Source organism: Dermacentor albipictus, chromosome 1 (genome assembly GCF_038994185.2).
Source record: "Dermacentor albipictus isolate Rhodes 1998 colony chromosome 1, USDA_Dalb.pri_finalv2, whole genome shotgun sequence".
In the NCBI taxonomy this organism is placed as follows: Eukaryota; Metazoa; Arthropoda; class Arachnida; order Ixodida; family Ixodidae; genus Dermacentor; species Dermacentor albipictus.
This window is the reverse complement of record NC_091821.1, coordinates 517921032-517943743: the sequence shown is the minus strand read 5'-3', so window position 1 is coordinate 517943743 and position 22712 is coordinate 517921032. Positions and strand designations below refer to the sequence as shown.

General features: G+C 47.9%; 1 protein-coding gene across 10 annotated transcripts in view; it reads right to left on the bottom strand.

Moving 5' to 3' along the window:
- Nucleotides 1–22712, bottom strand: part of gwl (serine/threonine-protein kinase greatwall) — a 472763-nt gene that overhangs the window by 87888 nt on the left and 362163 nt on the right. For 6 of the 10 annotated variants that reach the window (XM_065444896.1, XM_065444898.1, XM_065444900.1 and 3 more), the window contains one exon: nt 626–727. The exons of the other annotated variants lie outside the window; for them this stretch is intronic. In XM_065444896.1, coding sequence (XP_065300968.1) covers nt 626–727 — 102 coding nt within the window. The remainder of the gene's footprint in view (nt 1–625; nt 728–22712) is intronic. 10 annotated transcript variants of the gene reach the window in all.

The following is a 22712-nucleotide window of genomic DNA, read 5'->3' as shown; positions in this document are numbered from 1 at the left end:
TGACTGGATCACGCAGATCTGTGGGTATTTAAGCAGAAGGTTCTTCATAAATAAAACCAGTTGTTAGAAAGCGCTCGTCCTGGTGTTGCTGCTCCTTTTCTTCGTCACTGTTTTTTTCGCTCTCGAAGTGTTTTTAAAAATGAATCAGTTCCAACTAGGCCGACTCGCAGTTACCTATGCTTCACTTTAAAAGTTGTATGACTTGTTTCAAGCGGCAGCAAAGAAATGACCTTTGTTCTGCCAGCTATGTTGCACTCGCATATTTTAAAATTTTGGCACAAGTTACGTGGAACACCCTGAATAACTTCTTAAAACACAGAAGTATTTGAACCAAAAGTGAGCGCTCCGATATAACATATATTGATTGTGTAGGCAGTAAAAAAAAAAAAAATACATTTTTAAAAAAAGACAAAGAACAGCATTTTCCATTTCCAAATGCTACCCTCTAGACCGCATAGTAGTAGATACTTATAATAGTGTAATATAATAATATGAAAATATTTTCGGCCCCTTGGAGTTAGAACAACTGAAATTGAACTGCATGAAGGAGCCCAAAAGCTGCTACAAGTGATTCCTGTAAGCAACTAAGCTTGGCAGAAACAACAGGTCAAGGTAAACCACACACCCTGAAAGCCTGGCCGTGCTTCTGGTTCCCGAGTGAGCAGCGCCAACACGCCATGTTCCGCTGCGGCTGACAACGCCTCCTCCCCGACGGGCCACTCGAGCTCTGGGCAGAGGGGGTCACACGCATGCAGAGGCTAAAGCAGCAGGAAAAAATAAATCTGTGGGTGGGCCTACCATCAATCAGTACTGCTGCATTGATTGGAAATGTTGTATAATCATCTCATTTCCATTTGTGCGTATCAGAGACAATGCAACAAGAAGGTGAAGGCCAGTGCTAGGCTAGGAATGCCTTGTTCCCAGCTGGCAGAAACAGACGTTCATGCACAATCAGTGTTGCTTCTTGGTCTGGATTCCAGGTCATATCAGTAAGTCTTCCAATGGGACTCAACTTCACTCGGTAAGCTGCACTAAGGTATGTGTGAGGTGCAAAGAAATGCTGTACAGTCGAACCTGAATATAAAAAAGTTGTATTCACAGCGTGAAACTTTGTTAAATCGTGAATTTCGTTAATTCGAGGTTTTAAAGTTTCAGCAGTAAAAATAAGTTCCCAAATTCCTAGAACATTTCTGGTGGATGGTTTCTTGTCAGTAATCACATACGAACAAATCACAAGAAAATTGGGCTATAATTGCATAGTTATGAGCACTAGCACACGCAGTGCAGATTGCACCAAGAACAATGCATCGTCATGACTTATGGCACCCGAAGTTAGCATTATGCATCGTGCGCGCCATAAATCTTGGATACCACGAGTGACTGCACTTATCGTCCACAGCCATCATCAGATAACACCATCAAATCAAAAACAAAAGTGTAGACACATGAGTATTCGTACTGAGAGAAAAAAAAAAAAATGCCGCAGTTTCTCCAGAAAGGTGCACCATTGATAAGGTAGCCTCGCCACATGTGGGATTAGCTGACTGAGCTATGTCGAATACTCGGTTGCCATAGTCCGGAAGTTCAAATCCCGCTATAAGGTTACTTCTTTTTTTTTTTACGATGGTGAGCTTGAAATTCACCTTCTCCAGTGCACAACATCTGCAGTCTTGGAGTGACGCCTGTCACCAGCAAAAGATGATGAGAGCGAGTGGGGCTATACTAATCCAGGTACAACCAAATTAGGAAGGCCCACTAAGACACTCCCTCACCAGAACAGGAATTGGCCTCCCTGGTACAGCATTCGGCCATCCCCTCCCAGATGGCTTGATCACTCAATTACTCAATGGCCTTCATTCCCCAGCAGCTGCGAAGCACCTGACCAAAGTGGCGATCGGACCTGTGACGCAGCAGAGGGTGCTAAGAATCTCTGGATCCAGACAAGCCGCCAATAGAAACTGACCCTTGCAAGGTTTAACACCCAAACCCTCTCAAGGCTAGCTTAGCAGGACTCTAAGGAATTATCAGGCATTGTTTGGGATATCATCGGCCTTAGTGAGATTAGAAGTGGTGAGGCTTATACATTGCTGAATAACGGACATGTCCTCTGCTATAGAGGTCCCGTAGATAAGAAGCAATACGGGGTAGGATTCCTAATCCATAAGGACATAGCGGGCAACACTGATGAATTCTACAGCAATGATGAGAGGGTGGCAGTAGTCATAATCGAACTTAATAAGAGGCATAGATTAAAGGTAGTACATGCCTATGCTCCAACAACCAGTCACAATGATGAGAAAGTAGATCAGTTTGATGAAGATGCTGAAGCACATTAAGTCCTGCCCGTCACGCTCTTGTGAGGCATGTTTTGCAGGGGCTCGGATTCTAGCAAAGAGTAAAGATTAAAAAAAGCTCGGGAAGTAATTGAAGCTTTCTTGATCGGAAAGAATGGAAGCATGTGCGTCAGCGATCCGTCAATATCTTTATATATGTGGCAGAAAAAAAATATTTAACCAGTTTCCTCCTATATCAATCTTGATCTGATTGTGTTGCTTGCATCTAAGATGGGTATATAAGTGTGTGGTGTGCCTTGGAATAAAGCAGTTGTAGCTGGCGCTCTATCCCATCTCCTTCCTTGTGCCTTGTGTGTGTTCGCGCCTAGTACCCAAGATGAATTGTGACCAACTCGCCCAACAAGACGTACTTTTAAGGCCCCTCTTTCCCTTTGCTCACGCGGGAAGGCGGCACTCATGAAGCCAGCTTCTTGCATCACACTCGCACACTTTCATTCGCACCTAAAGCACACAGAGCGTGGGGAGCAATAGCATTTTATCACACTTGGACTTTATACGGAACATGATGCAGCTCGGCAATCACCTTTGCCATGCGGTGGCAATATATGAGGTGCATTTGTAAGCAGCCGCTTGTGATTAACTTATTTGACCATCTGCGCCTGTTTACATTTATTGTCTTGCATTACTTTGTGGCGGTCGTGAAATATCGTTATATTGAAATTGCACAGAAGCACTTCATTATATTGAGGTTCTAAATACATCGTGTTCTATGGACAAGAGGTTGTGAAAACTCAACTATTTCTTCATATCGAGGATTTTGTTATATTGAGGTTTAACTGTAATTGTTCTTTTTCTTTTACCCTTGAACTTTCCACCAATGGCATGTTGCAGTTTTTAGACCTCGCTTTCTATTTTAAATTGGAAGACCATGCTTGTTGGGAATATTTACCACACTCTAAGAAAAGCCTTCTACCTTATAACTTTTCACACACAAAGCTCGTCAAATGAGCGAGCGATTGCTTTGTTGTGCCTGAATTCGGCTTTGTCTTGTATGCACAAGGTTGAGCACAGCTTCAGTTTGCAGGTGTCACATCTGGGTCCCACTACAGTTCTTTGACTTTGGGACCCTCGTCTGTATATTCGTCATGTAATTACTTCTGTTTTGAAACCAATAAATCTGAATCTGAATCTGAATCCGTAAAGCTCGGGTTTCCCCTCCAGTCTGTTGGTGGCCATGGGAGGCTTGCTTTTAAAAAAGCTTTCCAGATTATTTTCCCCCACCCCTGTAACAGCCTGCAAGGGCTAACAGTATTGTAAATAAAAATAATAATAATAAAATAAAAGCTCAAAATGGCATCCGCCGCAACCACACAGGAAAAGTGGAAACCAAATACGGTTGTGGTAATGCTATACATGCATGTAGTTTTGCACAATTTAAAAAAGTAGGATGCAAGCATAAGGTGGATGTAGATTTCCCAGCCCCTTGTATGCTCTCTAGGTTGTGCTTCCTAATACGTGATCAGAGCGAAAATTGCAAAAAATGCCTGTGAGAAGAGACATGCAAGGCCCCTTGTGATTTGCACTACTGAGGTCGTTTACCAGATTCCACTCCACTGCAGAAAAGTTTACATTGGCCAAGTGGGCTGATGTATAAACGACCAACTCAGGGGGGTAATCGGCATCTTTAAAGGCTGTACCAGGTGGTATGCACCTACCTGCACACATCAAAGAGTGCGTTTACACTCTGCTATTTAGAAATGCAACTATATTAAACAAGTCTAATAAAAGACTGGCCAGGGAAATAATTCAGGCTGGCCAGATATACACACAATCTGCCACATGTGTCAGTGTCCCATCACTTTCACTGATGCATAAATAAATTGGTTATCTCCTTGGGCGTTAGCATTTTTTACAACTTTTGCATGTGCGGCCCTCCACTTCCTGGAAAACCTTTCATTAAACTTCACTTGTAAGTGAGCATCTGCCCTGTCTATTCCATTTCTTCCCACCCGCACGACACTGCACAGAGCAAGGTTCGTAGTTTTATCGGTGTCACGTGCACTCAGGCAAAGATCATTTGATGACCAAGAACACGCTATTGCAACGCGAGCTCATGCTTTGCAACGTGCGTCAGGAACTTGAGATTATATGACCCCCAACACTAGACATGTGGAAACAAAATGCACATGTAGGCAGCAACCATCTCAGTTTGACATTTGCACTTGCCAAAGATTACTTACAACATACGCCGCATTGCCCGCATATGGACAGCCATGCACAGCTACAGCAAGGGTAGAGGAGACGCAACTGATAGGGGGAGAGGGTGGATAAACGGGCATCCTCTGGCCCTCTACTAGTGCGTGCTTGATCATGTTGTCACGTGCTCGCGCCTCTTCTTCCCCCCTTGTCTCTCATGTTTATCTGATTGGCACTGAGCCGTGTTCCTTCCTCAAAGGCTGCAAAAGATAGCGACAGCCTTTCTTTTCTCACAAACCACTTCTCTCTGTTTCGCCGAGTTGTTGCACTCTCTGTGGCCTCCGCAAGTTGTTACGCAACAAATGGCGCAGTACTGTTTTATGCATCCCAGTGCTATGCTTCAAATCTATGATAACCCTACTCGCGATGTGAGAGGGATCCTCACATTGGACCTCTCCAAGGCCTTCGATAGGGTCGTGCATATACACATCCTGACGGTGATTTCGTCTCTCAATCTGGGCCAGCCGTTTCATGATTACACCAGATCTTTCCTCGCGAATCGCAAGGCACACCTTCGACAAGGCACGGTCACGGGAGCACCCTACGAACTAGACACCTGCGGCACCCCGCTGGGCTCAGTCCTCTCCCCACTCATATTCAATATAGCCCTGCACAAACTCTCCACTTGCCTCGCTGCAATCCCGAACATGGGTCGCACCATTTATGCGGACGATATCACGATCTGGGTGCCGCGCGGATCGCTAGCTATGATTGAACACTCGTTACAAAGCGCGTTAGAGGCTACCAAAGATTTTCTTTCAAACACGGGCCTTGAACTCTCCCCCGCTAAATCAGAGCTACTGTTGTACCGCCAGTCCAGACAGGGGGTCAGAAACCTTGCGCCTCTGGAAACTCTGCCAACAAAAATTCGAGCTAAAAATGGGCATCCCATACTAAGGATGGACTCGGTCAAGATTCTAGGTCTCCTCATTGATGTCAAGGGCTGTAACTCGACGACCCTCAACAGGCTCACTGGACAGGCTAGTAATGTCTTAAGACTTGTAGCCTGTGTCTTAAATCAAAATCAAAGAGGCGGTCTCAAAGAGGACAATTTGCTCAGAGCTTATCCGGCATTCTTCCTGAGTCATGTTATCTACATCACGCCATACCTTAATTAGGGTAAAGCGAAAAAGGTCAAGCTCGACTCCTTAATCAGAACTGGCCTCAAGCGTGTGTTCGACCTTCCGCAGTCGACAAGCACTGAGAAGCTGCTGGAGCTAGGACTCCATAACACCATCGATGAGCTAATAGAAGCTGACACAGCGGCTCAAATAATGAGACTTCCATCCCTAAGCCAGGGATCATGGTTTTAGAAGCAGCGGGAATCCAACCCAGACATGAACTGGCGACCAAAGTTAGCTTGACCCAGGAAACCAGAACTCGCATCATGGTTGACCCCGTCCTGCTAAACATCCACCCAGTGCATAACGAGGGTAGAAGATTTGCGAGAGCCAAGTCCAACCTTAAAAAGATCAATCAGCAGACACTAGATGCCCTCTTTGTCAATGCTGCCAGATATGACATGGGGATAAGGTCGCTGTCTCGGTGGTAGACGCGGGGGAGCAACCTGGTTAATGCAGCCTCTGTTTATACGAAATTTGCCCATGTGGCGGAGGAAGCCGCGATCGCTCTGGCTTTTCACAGCTCAAAAGTTCCCGCTATTGTCTTCTCGGACTCGCACACGGTGGTTAGATCCTTCTCATCCGCCCTTGTATCTGAACAGGCGAACTGTACTGTGATTAAAGCACTTCAAAGGACTAGGGAGAGCAGCGAAGGAGGATACCACATCTCGTGGTTCCCAGCCCATCTAGGTAGCTCAATTAGCCCGCTTGGATGTAATTATAATGAACAGGCCCACTGGAGAGCGTGCGATTTCACGTACCATGCTGTCGCGGGCAGCCAGGCTTCGAATGAGGTCAGCAACCACAAAGATCCATTATGTACTTTCCGTGAAATTGTTTCCTATTAGACTGGGCAGGAGGCTATTTCCACCCCTCCACCCCGAATTGAACAAACCTCAGGCTAGCACACTCAGACTTCTGCAAACTCGTTCGTATCCCACTCCTCGGTCCTTTAACAGGATAGATCCTGACCACTCACAGTTGTGCCCCAAATGTGGTCATGACTTATGCTCTTTTGAACACATGCTCTGGCTGTGCCCAGCCCTTAATGCCTCTCCACCCATTACGAAAGAACAATGGCAGGAATCTCTCAAGAGCAGCAATCTCCACATTCAACTCCAGGCTGTCCAGAGGGTCCGTCGACATTGCGGCGGGACTTCATCTCCCAGTCCCATCGTGGGCGGAGCCACCGACTTGATCTTCGGGAGCCTTCAGTTTTGTCTCCCAAAGATCTCAGTCCCTCAGGACTCAATGTCATGTCATGTCATGCATCCCAGCACGAACTTCGACAGCATTTTTGCTGCTTCAACTTCTCATGTAGATGCTAGGACGCTTGCAAGTAACTTTATTATTTGCCAACATCTTTATAGCTTTTAGTAGATTCACAAACCATAGAGACCCAAGTACATGCTTGAAATGACCGAAAAATTCATTAAATCGCAAAAAAAGGAACTACGATCAGGAAGTAAAAATAGTTTGTTACGATGCGAATTTCGTTATATCAAGGTTCGTCATATCAAGGTGTGACTGCAGTTGCCTATTTTATCTGCTCCCGTAGCAGTGTTTCCAACCCATTGTCAAGCTCATTTATAGCTTGATAAATGCAACTGAAAGCATTGCACATATAAAATGCGAAAATAAATAAAGGAGAGAAAAAAATATGCAGATCCCATGCATTGTGGGAATCGATGTAGACGAAGCTTTCTGTGCTGGATACTTTAAGTGACGATAATTAGCAGCGATGTTTATGGTTAAGCTTAATTTCTTCAAAGTTTAGTCTAACACGAAAGTAATGAGTTGATGTTAAACGTTACATTGCGGGCACCAGTGCTGTTTGTCTGCGTAGTACAAAGAACATGCAAGGAGAGGTGTTTGTTTGAGGCATTGTTGTGTGCCATTTTCATTACCTCTGAGAGGATAGGGCATAGTCATTGCCTCAAATGGCATGTCTCATTGTGGCAGAAGTGTTAAACTTGAATTGGATTATGGGTTCATCTTAAAACTTTTTGTGCACAAACAAACAGGGACAAAGAATAGGAGCAACACAAGGACAAGCGCTTGTCCTTGTGTTGCTCCTATTCTTCGTCCTTGTTTGTTTGCACACAAGAAGTTTTAAGATGAATCTGTTCCAGCTAGGCCGACTTGCAGTTATGGATTGTGGGGGTGTTTGTGCCAAAACCACAATCGGATTATGAGGCACACCGTAGTGGCAGACTCCGGATTAATTTTGACACCGTGATGTTCTTTAACATGTCTCAAAATATAAGAGCACATGCATTTTCTATTTTGCCCCTGTTGAAATGCGGCTGCCGCAGTTGGAATCAAATCCATGACCTTTAGCAATGCCACAGCCACAGAGCTACTGCGGCAGGCACAGAAGTGTTGGCGACAGTCGACCGCTTACGTAGTATCGCCTGGACCATGCGGTGCGCTTTAATGCGGCTCTGCTTCTGCACGCCTCGTGTAGTTGGTCCGCTTGACATACTTGCATGGCGTTTATTTTTCAGAAATAGCAGCAAAGTACTGTTCTGTACCTTGAACTTAAGCTTATCCAGTTCCCCTACAACTGCCATCATATAGTAGTAGGGCTTGCTTGCCATCTCACGTCAACCCCTTCCCTTGTATCGAAACTGCCTCTTCCCCTCCCTATGGTTCTATCTACGTCCCCCCATGAACTCGCATGTTAGTAGAAAGGGAAGCACTGCAGTTTCTGCAATGCTTCTGAGGAGAGTCACGGATATTTACAGCTGTCAAAAAGCTAATGTGGCGACGGCAAGGGAGCTCTAGAGGGCATTGTGCACAATCGATGTGGTGGGGTGAGAATGAGTTTCTAGTGTGGCCTTTCCTCCCTAACTCACCCCTGTCATGTATACACACGCTCTGAACCACCCCCTCCGAGGCAGTGTGCTTGGTAGCAGAAGCCAGAGCAGCAGCAGTGGAAAAGTTGAAGGAAGAGGCAAAGAAAGCTTCACTTTAAAAAATGCGACTACCTAATGTCCTGCATGGTTTACGGTGTACATGCACAGTGCTGATTTCATGTTTGATATTTCCTGCGTGTTTGACACCGCTGGTTGTTGAGAGGTGCTGCCATCTCCATGGAGTTGCCAAAAGTCATGGAAGCACAATTTGAAATTGTGCTTCCACTCACCAGAGCATACAACTTGATTTGTTTACCTCTGAGAGCTAGCTTATGTGGTGATGCGCGCTTTGTCTGCTACTTCCAATGGGTGGAGATCCTACTGTTTTTTACGACCACTACTGTCATGTTTCTGGTAGTTTAGATGTAGCCCTGTGCAGCTGAAGTTCAGTGATACTAATAAGTTTTCTCCTTCTTTGCCTTTGGTTGTGGCTAGCGTATTCTCCTACACTGGGGTTTGCGCTATCGTGATTTCAGCATGGCTCGCCAGCATGGCTGCGCGAGGTGTCTCTTCTTACGGCGACTGCTCATGCACGACTTTTCCGACTTGTTTCTGACATTTCTTCTTCTCACGAAACATGATTTTTGGGATAACCAAATTGAGAGCTATAAATTTTGTAGATACTTTTCGCTATCTCTTACTATATAGCATATTTCTGTATATATTATTGGTGCGAGTAAAGTAACCTTGAGACAAAATATTGCTTGCCATATTTGCCAAATATTGCCGCCAAGCCTGTATGTTGCAGTACCAATGTAGTGTATTCCATTCCCACCTCTTGCGGCTGCACTTATATAGGGCAAACAGGACGTTGTATTAATGATCGTTTGTGTGAGCATGCGCACTGTGTCAAGATTAAGACTAGCAGTAATCGGCTGTTCATTGTGCAAAGTGTGGCTGTTTACCACACCTGGACGACGCACATGTGTTTAAAAGGTACAGCAATCAGATGGCCAGAGAAATCTTTGAGGCATTTCCTATGTGTCAGTTAGGAGCCACCTGTGCTAGTTCCCCTTCCATAGCTCTTTGTGATAAAAACTTAAGTTCCTTAGAAGATAATCAGTTTGGCCTGTGTCCACTATGTGTATGGTTACATTTGTATTTAATGTAATTGATGCATCCACAGCAGGAGTTGACCGACGATGACTTGTCTTCCCTTTCTTCTTTTACTCTTTTTATGCCAATTGAAAATTGTATATATTTGCGCAGGCTTCAATAAGAGTGTTGTTGGCAGTCGGTGCTCATCCCGTGTTCTCCCTTGTCAGTGTTTTCTGGTGCTGTTTTAAATATGAGTGATCCATACCAACTAGCTCGCAACCAAACCCTTCTGACTGATTAGACAGTTTCTTGTCACGTATGCCTACAACGAATCTGTCGCGAACAAGGCGGTCCTCGACGAGCGTGCTGCTATAGCTACAGCGCTTTAACAGTTTGCGTAATAACGAAAAAAAGTCATCCACAGTTTTGCCTGGCTGCTGAGTGCGGTGGTAGAAACGACGACTATCATAATATCTCATTTACTGGATGCACGAAGTGCAAATTCAACTTTTCTTTGATGACAGTGAATGTCACGATCCACCCGGGTTCGTGAACGAGGGAGGGCTCGAGGCACCCACCATTAGACAGACGCTCTGCAGTGTGGTGGTGACGAACAATGACTGACCGCCGAGCAGCTGTGCTCGTCGGTGTTTAGTGGGTGCGGTGACCAATGTTGCCTACCGAGCCTGGCGGGCCAATGAAGATTATGTCCGAGGGGGCACCACATGCTTGTACGGCTCCCAGTGGGAGCCGTACGGCAACACATCTACGGTCAGGACGACAGGCTTGGCAGGATCGAAGTGTATTACCACTGGAGCCTTGGTGATCCATTGCTGACCATCTTGAAGCAGAAAATGCAGCGGCTGTCAATGCTCTGACAGGTTCAGCAGGAAACTGCTGCAGAACTTGATGAGGCCGAGGTAGCTCTGAAGCTCCTTGTTCTGGGGCTTAGGCGCCTTGAGCACAGCATCAACTTTGCGGGAAGACGGGGCTAGGCAGGCCTAGAACATGACATGTTCCAAGTACTCAACACTTTATGCCAGGAAAATGCACTTTTTCAGCTTGAGCTTGAGACCGGCGTCCTGAGTCGTGCCAGGACATTGTGCAGGTTCTGCGGGTGGTCCTAGTCGTCGCTGCCAGTAACCAGGATGTCATCCAAATACACTGCCATGTGCCTCATGCCCCTGAACAGGTTGTCCATCTCCCTCTGAAAGATGGCTGGGGCTGAGGCCACGCCAAACGGTAAGCGCGTGTACTGGAAGAACCCCAAAGTTGTTGATATTGTGACATACTTCTGGGAGGCATACTGGAGCATCAGCTGCTGGTAAGCATCTCTGAGGCCGAGCGTGGTAAACTTCTCTCCACCGGACAACACTGACCAGAGAACTTCAATGCAGGGCAGCGGGTACTTCTCGACGGTAGCGACGGGGGTTGATGGTAAACTTGAAATCCCCAGAGATCCTGACGCTGCCATCTCGCTTGAAGCCTGGTACGATGAGAGCGGCCAATTCAGACGTCTTGACGGGCACCAGCATGCCCTCTCGCTGTAACCGTTGCAGCTCCTCGGTGACCTCGTCCTTCACAGCAAACGGCAGTGGGCGAGGCTTGAAAAAAACGCGGCCGGGCTCCCTCAGGTACGTAGATGCCACCCGTCGTGCTGGCGAATGTGCCCACCCCTGGCTGGCACAGGGACTTGAACTCGGGCAGGAGGCTGGAGACGTCTTTCCCCACATGCAGGCTGGCTTCCTGGTACTCTGGCAGACGAACGCCCAGTGCACGAATCCAGTTTCGGCCCAGCAGCGTCGGCGACGACCCCTTGGTTAAGTAAAGGGGAAGGGTTGCCTCCGTGTCGCCAAAGCGAATGCTGACCTGTGCTTGACCCTGGCGCTGAGAGAGATGCCCGGAGTAGCTGCGCAGCATCACGCCCGAAGCCTCGATGAATACGCCGGGGAAAGTACGCTTGAAGAGTTTCCCGGCCATTACTGACACACTGGCCCCTGTGTCCAGCTCCATGGAAATGGGATGCCCGCAGATTTCGACGGTCAGCATGTTTATTTATTTATTTATTTATTCCTCAAATGCCCCTGGAGAGGGGTTTTACATGAGGGGTGGGCTGCTTCAAAGGAAAATGCGTTCGATGGCAGTCCTGAATGCAGTTACACTGGAGTGGTCCGCTGCTTCTTCAGGCAGATCATTCCAGTCTCTCGCTGTACGTGGAAAAAACGAATGAAGATGGGATGATGTGCGCGCATGCGGGGGGTACACTGACTTTGAATGATTAGTCCGGGATGAATGGCGGTGAGCTGGTGATATGACGCTGTTACCAATCGGAGCATGATAAAACTTGTGATATAGAATGAGCCTGGACACTTGACGTCTCGCTTGTAGTCTAGGAAGATTCGCATTAGATTTTAGTGCTGTGACACTTGTATATGAAGAATAGTCATGGAAAATGAATCGGGCTGCGCGGTTTTGGACAGATTCAAGCATGTTAGAAAGATTAGCATGATGAGGGTCCCAAATTGAGCATGCGTATTCAAGTTTGGGCCTTACCACAGATTTGTAGGCAAGAGTTTTTACTGGAGGAGGGGCAAATTTCAGATGTCGCCGGAGGAAGCCTAAGCTGCAGTTAGCCTCGTTAGTTATTTTAGCAATGTGAGAGGACCATGAAAGATCTTGAGTTAAGATAAGCCCCAAGTATTTATAACAGGTCACAGATGATATTATTGAATTACCTAAGAGATATGAGGGTGCTACGTAAGAGTGCCGACGATTGAAAGAGATTAATGAGGTTTTATTTACATTTAATGACATTGACCATGTCTTACACCATTTTTCAACCTTTTGTAAGTCATGCTGCAGGGCAAGGATATCTGTGCTATTGTTAATGGGTCGGTAAATAACACAGTCGTCCGCAAATAGGCGTATGTTAGAAGATATGTCATTAGGAAGGTCATTAATGTAGATTAAAAAGAGGAGGGGGCCAAGAACAGAACCTTGAGGAACCCCAGAAAGTACAGGAGACAGCGGGGATGAAAAGTTATTTGCAAAAACGAACTGTTGTCGGCCGGTCAGAAAGCTGCGCAACCAATTATAAATTAAGGGATTGAGATTCAGGGCTGAAAGTTTCAAGAAAAGACGGTTGTGGGGTACCTTATCAAAAGCTTTCTCGAAGTCTAAAAACAATGAGTCTACGGGTACATTAAGGTCTAATTGGGAACTGATATTATTTATAAAGAGCGCAAGTTGAGTATCGCAAGATAAATTCTTAAGAAATCCGTGCTGACTAGGATGAAAAAAGTTGTTAGAAATTAGAAATCTCATGATGTGGGAAAAGATTACATGCTCCATCATTTTGGAACAAACGCTGGTAATGGAAATAGGCCGGTAGTCAAGACATGACGTTGAAGAAGCTTTTTTGGGGACTGGAATGATCTTACCTGTCTTCCAGTCCTGCGGCACCACTCCAGACGAGAGTGACTGTTGAAAAATGTGTGATAAGATGACACTAGTGACATATTTTGTATTCTTAAGCACTTTCGCGTTAATTCCGTCAATGCCAGCCGAAGAAGTTAGCTTCAAAGATTCTATTAGTCTGAAAATGCCATGAGGTTCAAACGTGATGGCAGGCATGGGAGGATATTGAGGATTAGGGAAATAAGGAAGATTGCCTTCAGCTTCTTTTGTAAAAACTGTACAGAATGTTGAATTAAGTGTTGTTGCAAGTTCGGTATCAGGTATAGGGACGCCATTTTGGTCAAGTATATTTATCGATTTCTTTGGGCATGGATTGACAACCTTCCAGAATTGACGAGGGTTATTACGTAGCATATCAGGAAGTGAGGTTGAAAAGAATGATCGCTTAGTTTTGTTAGCTTGTGACTGAAACATTTTGTCAATGCAGCGGTACTTTTCCCATGCGCCCGACATGTTAGATTGCTTGGCGATACGATAAAGCCTTTTCTTTCTATTGTTCAGGCGTTTTAATGTGTTAATGTGTACGGCGGCACAGACGACGGTACAAGGCCTGTGTGCCACATGTCGAAAATCAGCGGATCCTCGGCCACGATGTGGAGCCTGGCCGCAGAAGAACTCGAGCCTGCTGTCGCATGCCCCCGCCGCGTACCCTTGCGACGGCTACCCTGGCTGCGGGCTTGTGTGCTACCTGGGCTTGAACCAGGCTGCTGCTGCTGTCCGCTGTTCGTCCTCCCCCTTCGGCATAGCTGTGCCAGGTGCCCAATTTTCCCGCAATTGAAGCATTGTGCTCGAGACAACTGGCACTGTGAGGGGGAATGGGCAGCACCACAGCGACCACAGGATGGATGGATGGATGGAAGGTAGGAGCATCCCCTTTGAAACGGGGTGATGGCAGTTGCCACCATGCTCAGCTTTTTATTTTGCCTTTTATTTTTATTTACCTGTGCTGTGTTATTAAAATTCGCCATTTTCTTTAATACGTCTTCCTACATTTTTACCCATATGTCACCTCTCTGCTTTTGAGCCACCAATCCTCCAATTGCCTTTTGCTAATTTCCACCGCATATTTATTTACATGACTATTATCATCTCTGAACCTTAGGGCCTCAGGAAGCATGACTGTGGCCGCATCAACATCGGGATTGATACCATCACATTTTAGTATGAGGTGTTCTATTGTTTCTACAGATTTACCACACACATTACATGTGTCTTCTTCTTCGTTAAATTTCTTTTTATAGCTCCGTGTTCTAAGACATCCTGACCTAGCTTCAAAGAGAAGGGCACTGCCTTTTGAGTTATCATAAAACGCTTCCTTCCAGAACTGCTGTTTCCAGTCTCAATATAGTTCAACACTATGCTTCTTTTCCATTGAATTTATCCAATATTTACCTTCTGCGTTTTTTTAACCTGTCGTTTAATGCTCTGTCTTTCTTCGTCCTCGTGTCAGGCATGCTTTCTGGTTAGCTTCCTAGTTCTTTTCCGCCATTGTGAGTCAATGCTCTTTTTGTAAAACTATTTAAATACCTTAGCTGCCCACCTGTTATCATCCAATTTCCTCAGACATTTTTCGTATAGAATTTTACTCTGAGCTTCCCGTGCTTCGAATGATGCCCAGCCCATATCCCCCTGTACTGCTTGGTTTGCGGTTTTCCCGAGGGCACCTAGTGCTACTCTTCCCACAGCTCTCCGATTTACTTCTAGTCTCGACTGAACCTCTGCCCTTAAACACAGGACCGCATTCCCGAAAGCAAGCCCCGGCACCATTACTCCTTTCCAAATACCTCTCAGTACCTCATACCTGTTGTACCCCCACAATGCCCTATGCTTCATTATCCTGGCATCTCTTCGCCCTTTTGCTATGAGAGACTGTTCGTGATAGGTACTGCAGGTACTGACTGCCCTTTGTCGCCAACTTGTTGACCACTGCTTTCGCCGACGGTGAGCCAGTCGCACGGGCAATCTCGCCGGCGTCTTTGGCAGCAGGTTCCATTTCCAGCGCTGCTTTCACAGCGTCATTCAGCGAGGGGTTGGGAAGGTCCAGGAGTCGCGTCTGCAGGCGGGGATGTTGATGCCGCAAACGAAACAGTCCCGGCGCAGCGAGTCCAGCTGGTCCCCGAAAACGCAGGCACTGGCTAACCCTCGTAGCGCAGCAACAAACTGATCGGCGGCTCCGGTTGTTGAAGCGGAAACGCTCCATTAGTGTGGATGGTGCTGGGTTGAAATGCGAGCGCAGTATGGTAAGCAGCTCACCCAGCGTCTTAATATTGCTACGGAACAATACGTGCGATCACGAAAAGGCAAGCAGTGTGAAGACGACGACGACGATTAGAAGCTAGCGCGGGCTGTTGCCTCTTGGCCAAAAGCAGCGTATCTTCCTGTAAATATACTTGTACATAGCTTTTCGTCTGCGTCTTCCTACATAACATATCTGGTGGAGGTGGACTTTCCCTGTTCCTCGTCACGGAGCTTCGCAGTGGACAGTACGTCGAGCCTTCCTTCATGGCTCCCGGCGACGACAACCGGACTCCCACGGCTCCGACACCTGCTGCCACTTCGACGACCTACATCACTCTCCCCGCTCCCCGTGATCCTGGCGTATTCTTGGGCAAAGATGGGGAAGACGTCGATGACTGGATCAGCCTGTATGAACACATCAGCCGCAAACTGGTGGGACCCTACTATTATGCTCGCCAACGTAGTCTTTTACCTCGGTGGCACACCTAGAGTTTGGTATCGCATGCATGAAGATGAGCTCACCAGTTGGGATTCACTTAAGACACATCTTCGAGACTTGTTCGGCAACCCCTACGGTCACCAACTTGCCGCGCAGAAGGCGCTTTCCGGCCGTGTGCAGACGTCAACAGAGCCCTATGTCACGTATATTCAGGACGTCTTGGCTCTGTGCCGCAAAATTGACACCCACGTGGTACCAGACAAGGTAGCCTACATCCTCAAAGGCATTGCCGATGACGCCTTCAACTTGCTCGTTTGCAACAACGTAGCGACGGTGGATGCTGTTATAAAAGAGTGCCGCCGCCTGGAACTCGCTAAAAGCTGACGTATTGACCAGCAGTTTGCCTGTCTGCCCAACACCCCAGCGACATCTTCCTGTGCCGACACTCCTCGTTCCAACAACACTGGCGATGTTACCAGGATCGTCCAGCGTGAGATTGAGGCTGCCTATCCGGCTGCCTATCCGGCTGCTTTCTACTCCAGTCCCTCCAACACATCTGCAGTCACGGTGTCACTTATCCAGGCAGTTGTCCGCCAAGAGTTCGAAAACATGGGTCTTCACACCATCTGCTCGGCCCATCGTCCTGATACCCACCCGGCTTCTTCGATTCCGCCCCGTCCCGCATCTTCTTACCCACCACGTTTCCGCAACCCATCTGACTGGCGCACTGCTGACGACAAGCCCATTTGTTTCCACTGGGCACATTTCTTGGCACTGTCGCAGTCGCTGGAGTTCCCCTACCTCGGATTGACGATGCCTTTGACTGCCTTCATGGTGCTCGCTATTTCTCCTCTATTGACCTTCGCTATGGCTACTGGCAGATTGCCGTGGACGACCTCGACCGCGAGAAGACTTCTTTTGTAACACCCGACGGTCTTTATCAATTCAAAGTGATGCCGTTCGGTCTATGTAACGCCCCTGCCACCTTTGAACGCATGGTGGTCAAGGTTTAAAATGGTCCACGTGCCTGTGCTACTTGGATGACGTTATCATATTCTCCCCAACGTTCGCTACGCACCTCGAGCGCCTCTCAGCAGTCCTGGACATTTTTCGTCGAGCCGGTCTGCAACTCAACGCATCGAAGTGTCAATTCGGCCGTCGCCAGATTACCGTCCTTGGACATCTCGTTTACGTGAATGGAGTGCAACCGGACCCAGGCAAAATCCACGCTGTTGCGCACTTCCCTGTTCCGAAGTGTGTCAAGGATGTGCGCAGCTTCATCAACCTTTGTTCGTACTTCCGCCGTTTCGTGAGAAATTTCGCCGCCATTGCACGACCACTAACCGAGCTTTTGAAAAAAGACGCCCCTTTCCAGTGGGGTGATAACGAGGCCTCTGCATACTGACATCTAATCGACATTCTCACAACGCCTCCCGTTCTGGTCCATTTCGATCCTTCTGCGCCTACCGAAGTACGTACTGATGCCAGCGGTCACGGAATCGGCGCAGTACTGGCACAACGCCAGCGTGGCCATGACCGTGTTATTGCTTACGCCAGCAGGCTCCTCTCACCCGCGGAGCGCAACTATTCCATCACTGAGCGTGAGTGTCTGGCCCTAGTTTGGGCGGTTGCGAAATTCCGCCCATACTTATATGGCCGACCCTTTTCCGTTGTCAGAGACCATCACGCGCTTGGCTCGTTATGCTCACTGAAAGATCCTACAGGAAGACTTGGTCGCTGGGCTTTACGCCTCCAAGAATATTCGTATACTGTCACCTATAAATCTGGCCGACTACACGAGGACGCTGACTGCCTGCCTCGCTACCCGGTTGATGAGCCTGAGGACGCCGACAGTACTAGCGCCAACGGCATTTTCTCTGTGTCTGCCTTCGCTAACCTCGCCGATGAGCAGTACCGAGACCTATCGCTGCGAGCACTTATCGAGCGTCTGCGCTCAACACCTACCGACACATCCGTTCGCCAATATGTGCTCCAGGGCGGCATTCTGTATCGAAGGAACTTCCTCCCTGACGGCTCTGATCTTCTTGTCGTGCCAAAACAGCTACGACAGACTGTGCTTTTTGAGATGCATGACGCACCCACTGCAGGACATCTTGGGGTGACCCGCACGTACGACCGCGTCCGCCGCCGCTTCTATTGGCCTGGTCTCGCTCGCTCTGTTCGACACTATGCTGCTGCCTGTGATCCCTGCCAGCGTCAGAAAACACCTCAGGTGCTACCTGCCGGTCATCTCCAGCCGATCACCGTCCCTGTAGAACCGTTCTTTCGTGTTGGATTAGACCTGCTCGGTCCTTTTCCCACGTCATTCTCTGGGAACAAATGGGTAGCCATCGCGACTGATTACGCCACCCGATACGCTATCACTCAGGCTCTCCCTACCAGTTGCGCCACTGACGTCGCAGACTTTCTCTTGCGTGACATTATCTTGCTTCATGGTGCCTTGCGACAGCTGCTTACTGACCATGGTTGGAACTTTCTCTCGAAAGTTATCGCTGACATTGGGCGTTCCTGCTCCATTCAACACAAGCTGACTACCTCATACCATCCTCAAACCAATGGCCTGACAGAGCGGTTAAACCGTACTCTTACCGATATGCTGTCAAAGTACGTTTCCAAAGACCACCACGACTGGGACATTGCCCTTCCTTACGTAACATTTGCGCACAATTCTTCCCGGCACGACACCGCCGGATTTTCTCCATTTTACCTACTCTACGGTCGCAAACCGACCTTGCCCCTTGACACGGTACTTCCTCCTGCTGCGACCTCAACAACCGAGTATGCGCGCAACGCCATCGCCCTCGCCGACCATGCACGCCAGCTTGCCCGTGCTCGACTGACGGCCTCACAAACCACTCAGCAGTGTCATTACAACGCCCGCCATCGTTACGTACAGTTTTCGCCTGGTGCGCTCGTGCTCCTGTGGTCGCCCTCCCTTCACGTCAGACTTTCAGAGAAGCTCCTTTCGCGATACACAGGGCCCTACCACGTGCTGCGCCAGGTGACGCCTGTGACTTATGAAATTGCTCCTGTGGGTTCAACCTCGTCCTCTCCTCTGGCATCAAGTGATGTCGTGCATGTCAATAGGCTCAAGGCCTACTACACTGCTTCCGAGTCCGATCTTTAGTCGTTCCGGGATGGCGCTTTTGCAGCCGGGGGTAGTGCTCCGGAACAATACGTGCGATCACGAAAAGGCGAGCAGTGTGAAGACGACGACGACGATTAGAAGCTAGCGCGGGCTGTTGCCTCTTGGCCAAGAGCAGCGTATTTTCCTGTAAATATACTTGTACATAGCTTTTCGTCTGCGTCTTCCTACATAACAATATAGAGGCTAGAAAGGTTCTTCTAGCCTCTATAGTCTGGCTGGCTTGAGAAGGTCAAGCAGGAGACTGAAGACGCGGGTCCCGCTGTTTGGCCTCGGGTGTGTCGTTTGCCCGGAAGAACACGTGGACTTGTTCCTTGTAAATTGGCCAGGCGGACCCACCTCCCTCGAACGGCTCGAGCCTTCCATATAGCAGCATGGCGGCAGCAACGGAGGGCGGTGTTTCACCAATCGTGGCGGCGTGGGACGATTTGTGGGTACTCGTCGCCAGTGTCACGATCTGCCCGGGTTTGTAAACGAGGGTGGGCTCGAGGCACCCTCCATTAGACAGATGTTCCGCAGTGTGGTGGTGACGAACGATGACCAACAGCGAGCAGCTACGCTCGTCGTGTTTATTGGGTCAACGCCTGCTATAAATACTATGCCTGGAATGTGAGCAGCAAACACGCTGCCCTTCCCTCGCCTCTAATCTCCTCCTTTTGGTACGGTGGTGAGCGCCTCTCGCGGCCAGCCCTTGTAAACCTGCCGACGGTGCGATTACCGGGAGCGACGTTGGCAAGCTAAGCGGCTGGTGCATTGCTCCAAAAATTGCTTAATGAAGTAACTTTCACATTCTTGAAACTCTTTTCTTTTACTGGAAACTGAGCCACACGCGAATGGTGGTAAGTTCGTCTGCTAAGCCCATCAGCTTTGCCTTCATTCGCGTGATGCTTGCTTGCCACCTGTTAATTTATTTATTTCCTCAAAGGTCTCTTGTTGAGACATTACATGATGAAGTGGGGGGTTAATCACAAAAATAGATACTGCAAAATACAAAGGGATATTTTCGATGAGTCGCTCGAATGCAAGTGGGTCGATGATAGTGGCAACTTCGGTGGGCAGGCCATTCCAGTCTCGTGCTGTGCGCAGAAAAAATGATTGCTGGAAAGTCATGGTATGGGCCTGTGGGGGATATGCTGTGTTAGAGTGACTGGTGCAAGCAATGCGATGTGCTCTTTTATGTACAGGTTGTCAAAAGGCAAAGAATGAAAAACTACAAGCCGATATTTTTATTTTATTTCCGTACCCTCAGGGCCTTAAATTCTGTTACAGAGCCGGTGGGTGTTTACTGTATGTGTGTGTCCACCTTACTAAGCAACTCTGAGTGATTTGCATGCATACCGATGCATTGCTCTTGCGTATCAGGCTTCCCATCAAGTTAGGGACGGAAGCAACCGGGGGTGTCCTTTCCCGAGGTGCCAGTCAAAAACGCTTTGCGTATAGAGTGGTTGAGAGCTATATCAAGAAATGACGCTTTGCCGATCATTAGTATCTCAGACTGCTCTGTTGTGTGTAGCCTCCACTTCTGTCCTACGGATCTCAAGGAAACTTCACGAAGCAACTTCTGAAACCCGGTACAGTACCCAGTGTGTTCGCTGAACGGACACCGTCCCTTGCACAAACCGAGACCACGACAGTGTTCGGTGTGTTTGGCTAACGGACACTGTGCCTCGCACAAAGCGAGAGCATGACGGAACCTCAAGGCAGGACGTGAAAACATAAGCGTGCCTCTTCGAGTGCTTCGTTGCCTTGCGAACCACCGGAATGCGCAAATGAAGGAAATCAAGGACCAGCCCCGCTTCCAGGACATGAAAGTAACGAGGGCAACATTGAAGGAACCGAGCCGTCGTGCTATGCCATTCAACCTCGGTGAGAGGAAACCACCATGGAGGATCTAACAGCCGAGAATTCCGGTAGCTTGAATGCAGCATGTACAGGGATGGTGCATGCTAAACGCTCGTACAAGACACAGACACCATTGAAGCTGTATTCCTTGACGTACTTTGTCCAGCGCAAGTGCGAGAAGGAACGGGCGCTCAAAGCGATAACTGAGAGGCTGTTTAGGAATGTAGAATCGTACAAACAGGAACTACTCAAGCTAAAAGAAGCAGCACACATTAGTACATTTCTAGAAATGACGTCCGATGCTGACAAAGGAAATTTAAAGGCACTCCTAATCGTTGACCAGGTAAAGCACAACAGAAAGAAAAAGCCACAGTGGTCACAAACAATGCTGCGACATAGCATCGTACTCCGAAATTTCTCAGCGAAGGCGTATGAGTACTTGCGCTCCGAAGGCCTGCTGAGGTTGCCCTGCAACAAGACCCTCCAAAAATACATTGGCGAGGTTTCTGGAGAAGTTGGCTTTACTCAGCTCGTTCGTTGCTGCCTGGAAACAGAAATATTAGCGCTTGAAACACCACAGTCACAAGTTTGTTCACTCAACATAGACGAAATGAGAATTCGCCAGAAACTACAATATCACAAACAAAGGGACGCATTCATTGGCGACGTCAACATGTGCATGGAGCTGCAACACCTTGTCCCAAACACTCAGAATGAGTACCTGGCAAACTTGGTCCTCTGGTTTTTCCTCTACGGGCTCCACGGTCAATATAAGATACCTGTCTGGTATTTCTTCACAAACGGGTGCACAGGGGAGCAACTAGCAGAAGTCATGCGCTCTGTTGTCCAGAAAACGTTGGAGACCAGCTTCGCTGTCTTCCGTTTTCTAACGGATAATCACAAGATAAATGTGACAGCCATGCAAATTTTACGTGATAGAGGCCTGCGTATCTGCAGGACTCTATCGGGACTGTATCTGACAGGACTGTATCTGGCAGGACTGTATGTGATAGAGTCCTGCGTATCTGCAGATCTCACTAAGCATATCTTCCTGGCTTTTGATCAGAGCTGTATAATTAAAATGTGAGATCGGAGTTTCTGGCAAAAGACATCGGCGGAGAAAAAGAGATGTCATCAAAGTACCTAAGGTGCACAAAATGCAGAAGGACTTAACAGTAAAGCCAATCAGGTTCCTCACGTGAAAGCACCTCTACCCATCCAATATTGAAAAGATGAGCGTAAAACTAGCCGTGCAGTTGCTGTCAGCTGCAGCAATTGGGGCCCTCAAATATTTGAAAGACCAAGCAGGGTACACTGCGGACATTGAGTTTGCATCGGCAAGGCTTAGAATCCACTTTCTGGAAGCAATGCAGAAATGGTTTACTCTAATGGACATAAGCAATTGCCAGCAGTGCATTCATTGTAACAATGATGATTGCTGTCCGTTCAGTGATGGATGATCTGAGGCTTGACTGGCTGGATCATGCTTTCGTCGCGTACAACAAAGATCCGAGGGATGCCAGCAAGACTGAAAACTTCCTCAGCAAAGAAATGTATCATGCTCCGATATTCACAACGTAATCAAATGTTGCTTGCATATGCCGTCTGCTGACTGAGAAGCAATTTAGCTTTGCTCTTACCTGCAAGATGTCGAGAAATCCTATCGAGGCAATGTTTGGATTCTTACGGCATAGTGCTGGATGTGATGATGCCCTAGACGTCAGGAGCACAATATGCGGTCTCGAAAAGATGTTGAAAACAGGCATCATAGCCGCTTCCAGTGGCATAAATGTGCAGGGTTCGGCAACTTCCACATCACAGCAGCTTCTTCCAATTCAGCATGAGTGTCATATGACCGCAGGCACCCCCCGAGTGGATATTGAACATAGCAGCAATGAGCCTAAGAGAGTACTGTTTGTCAGA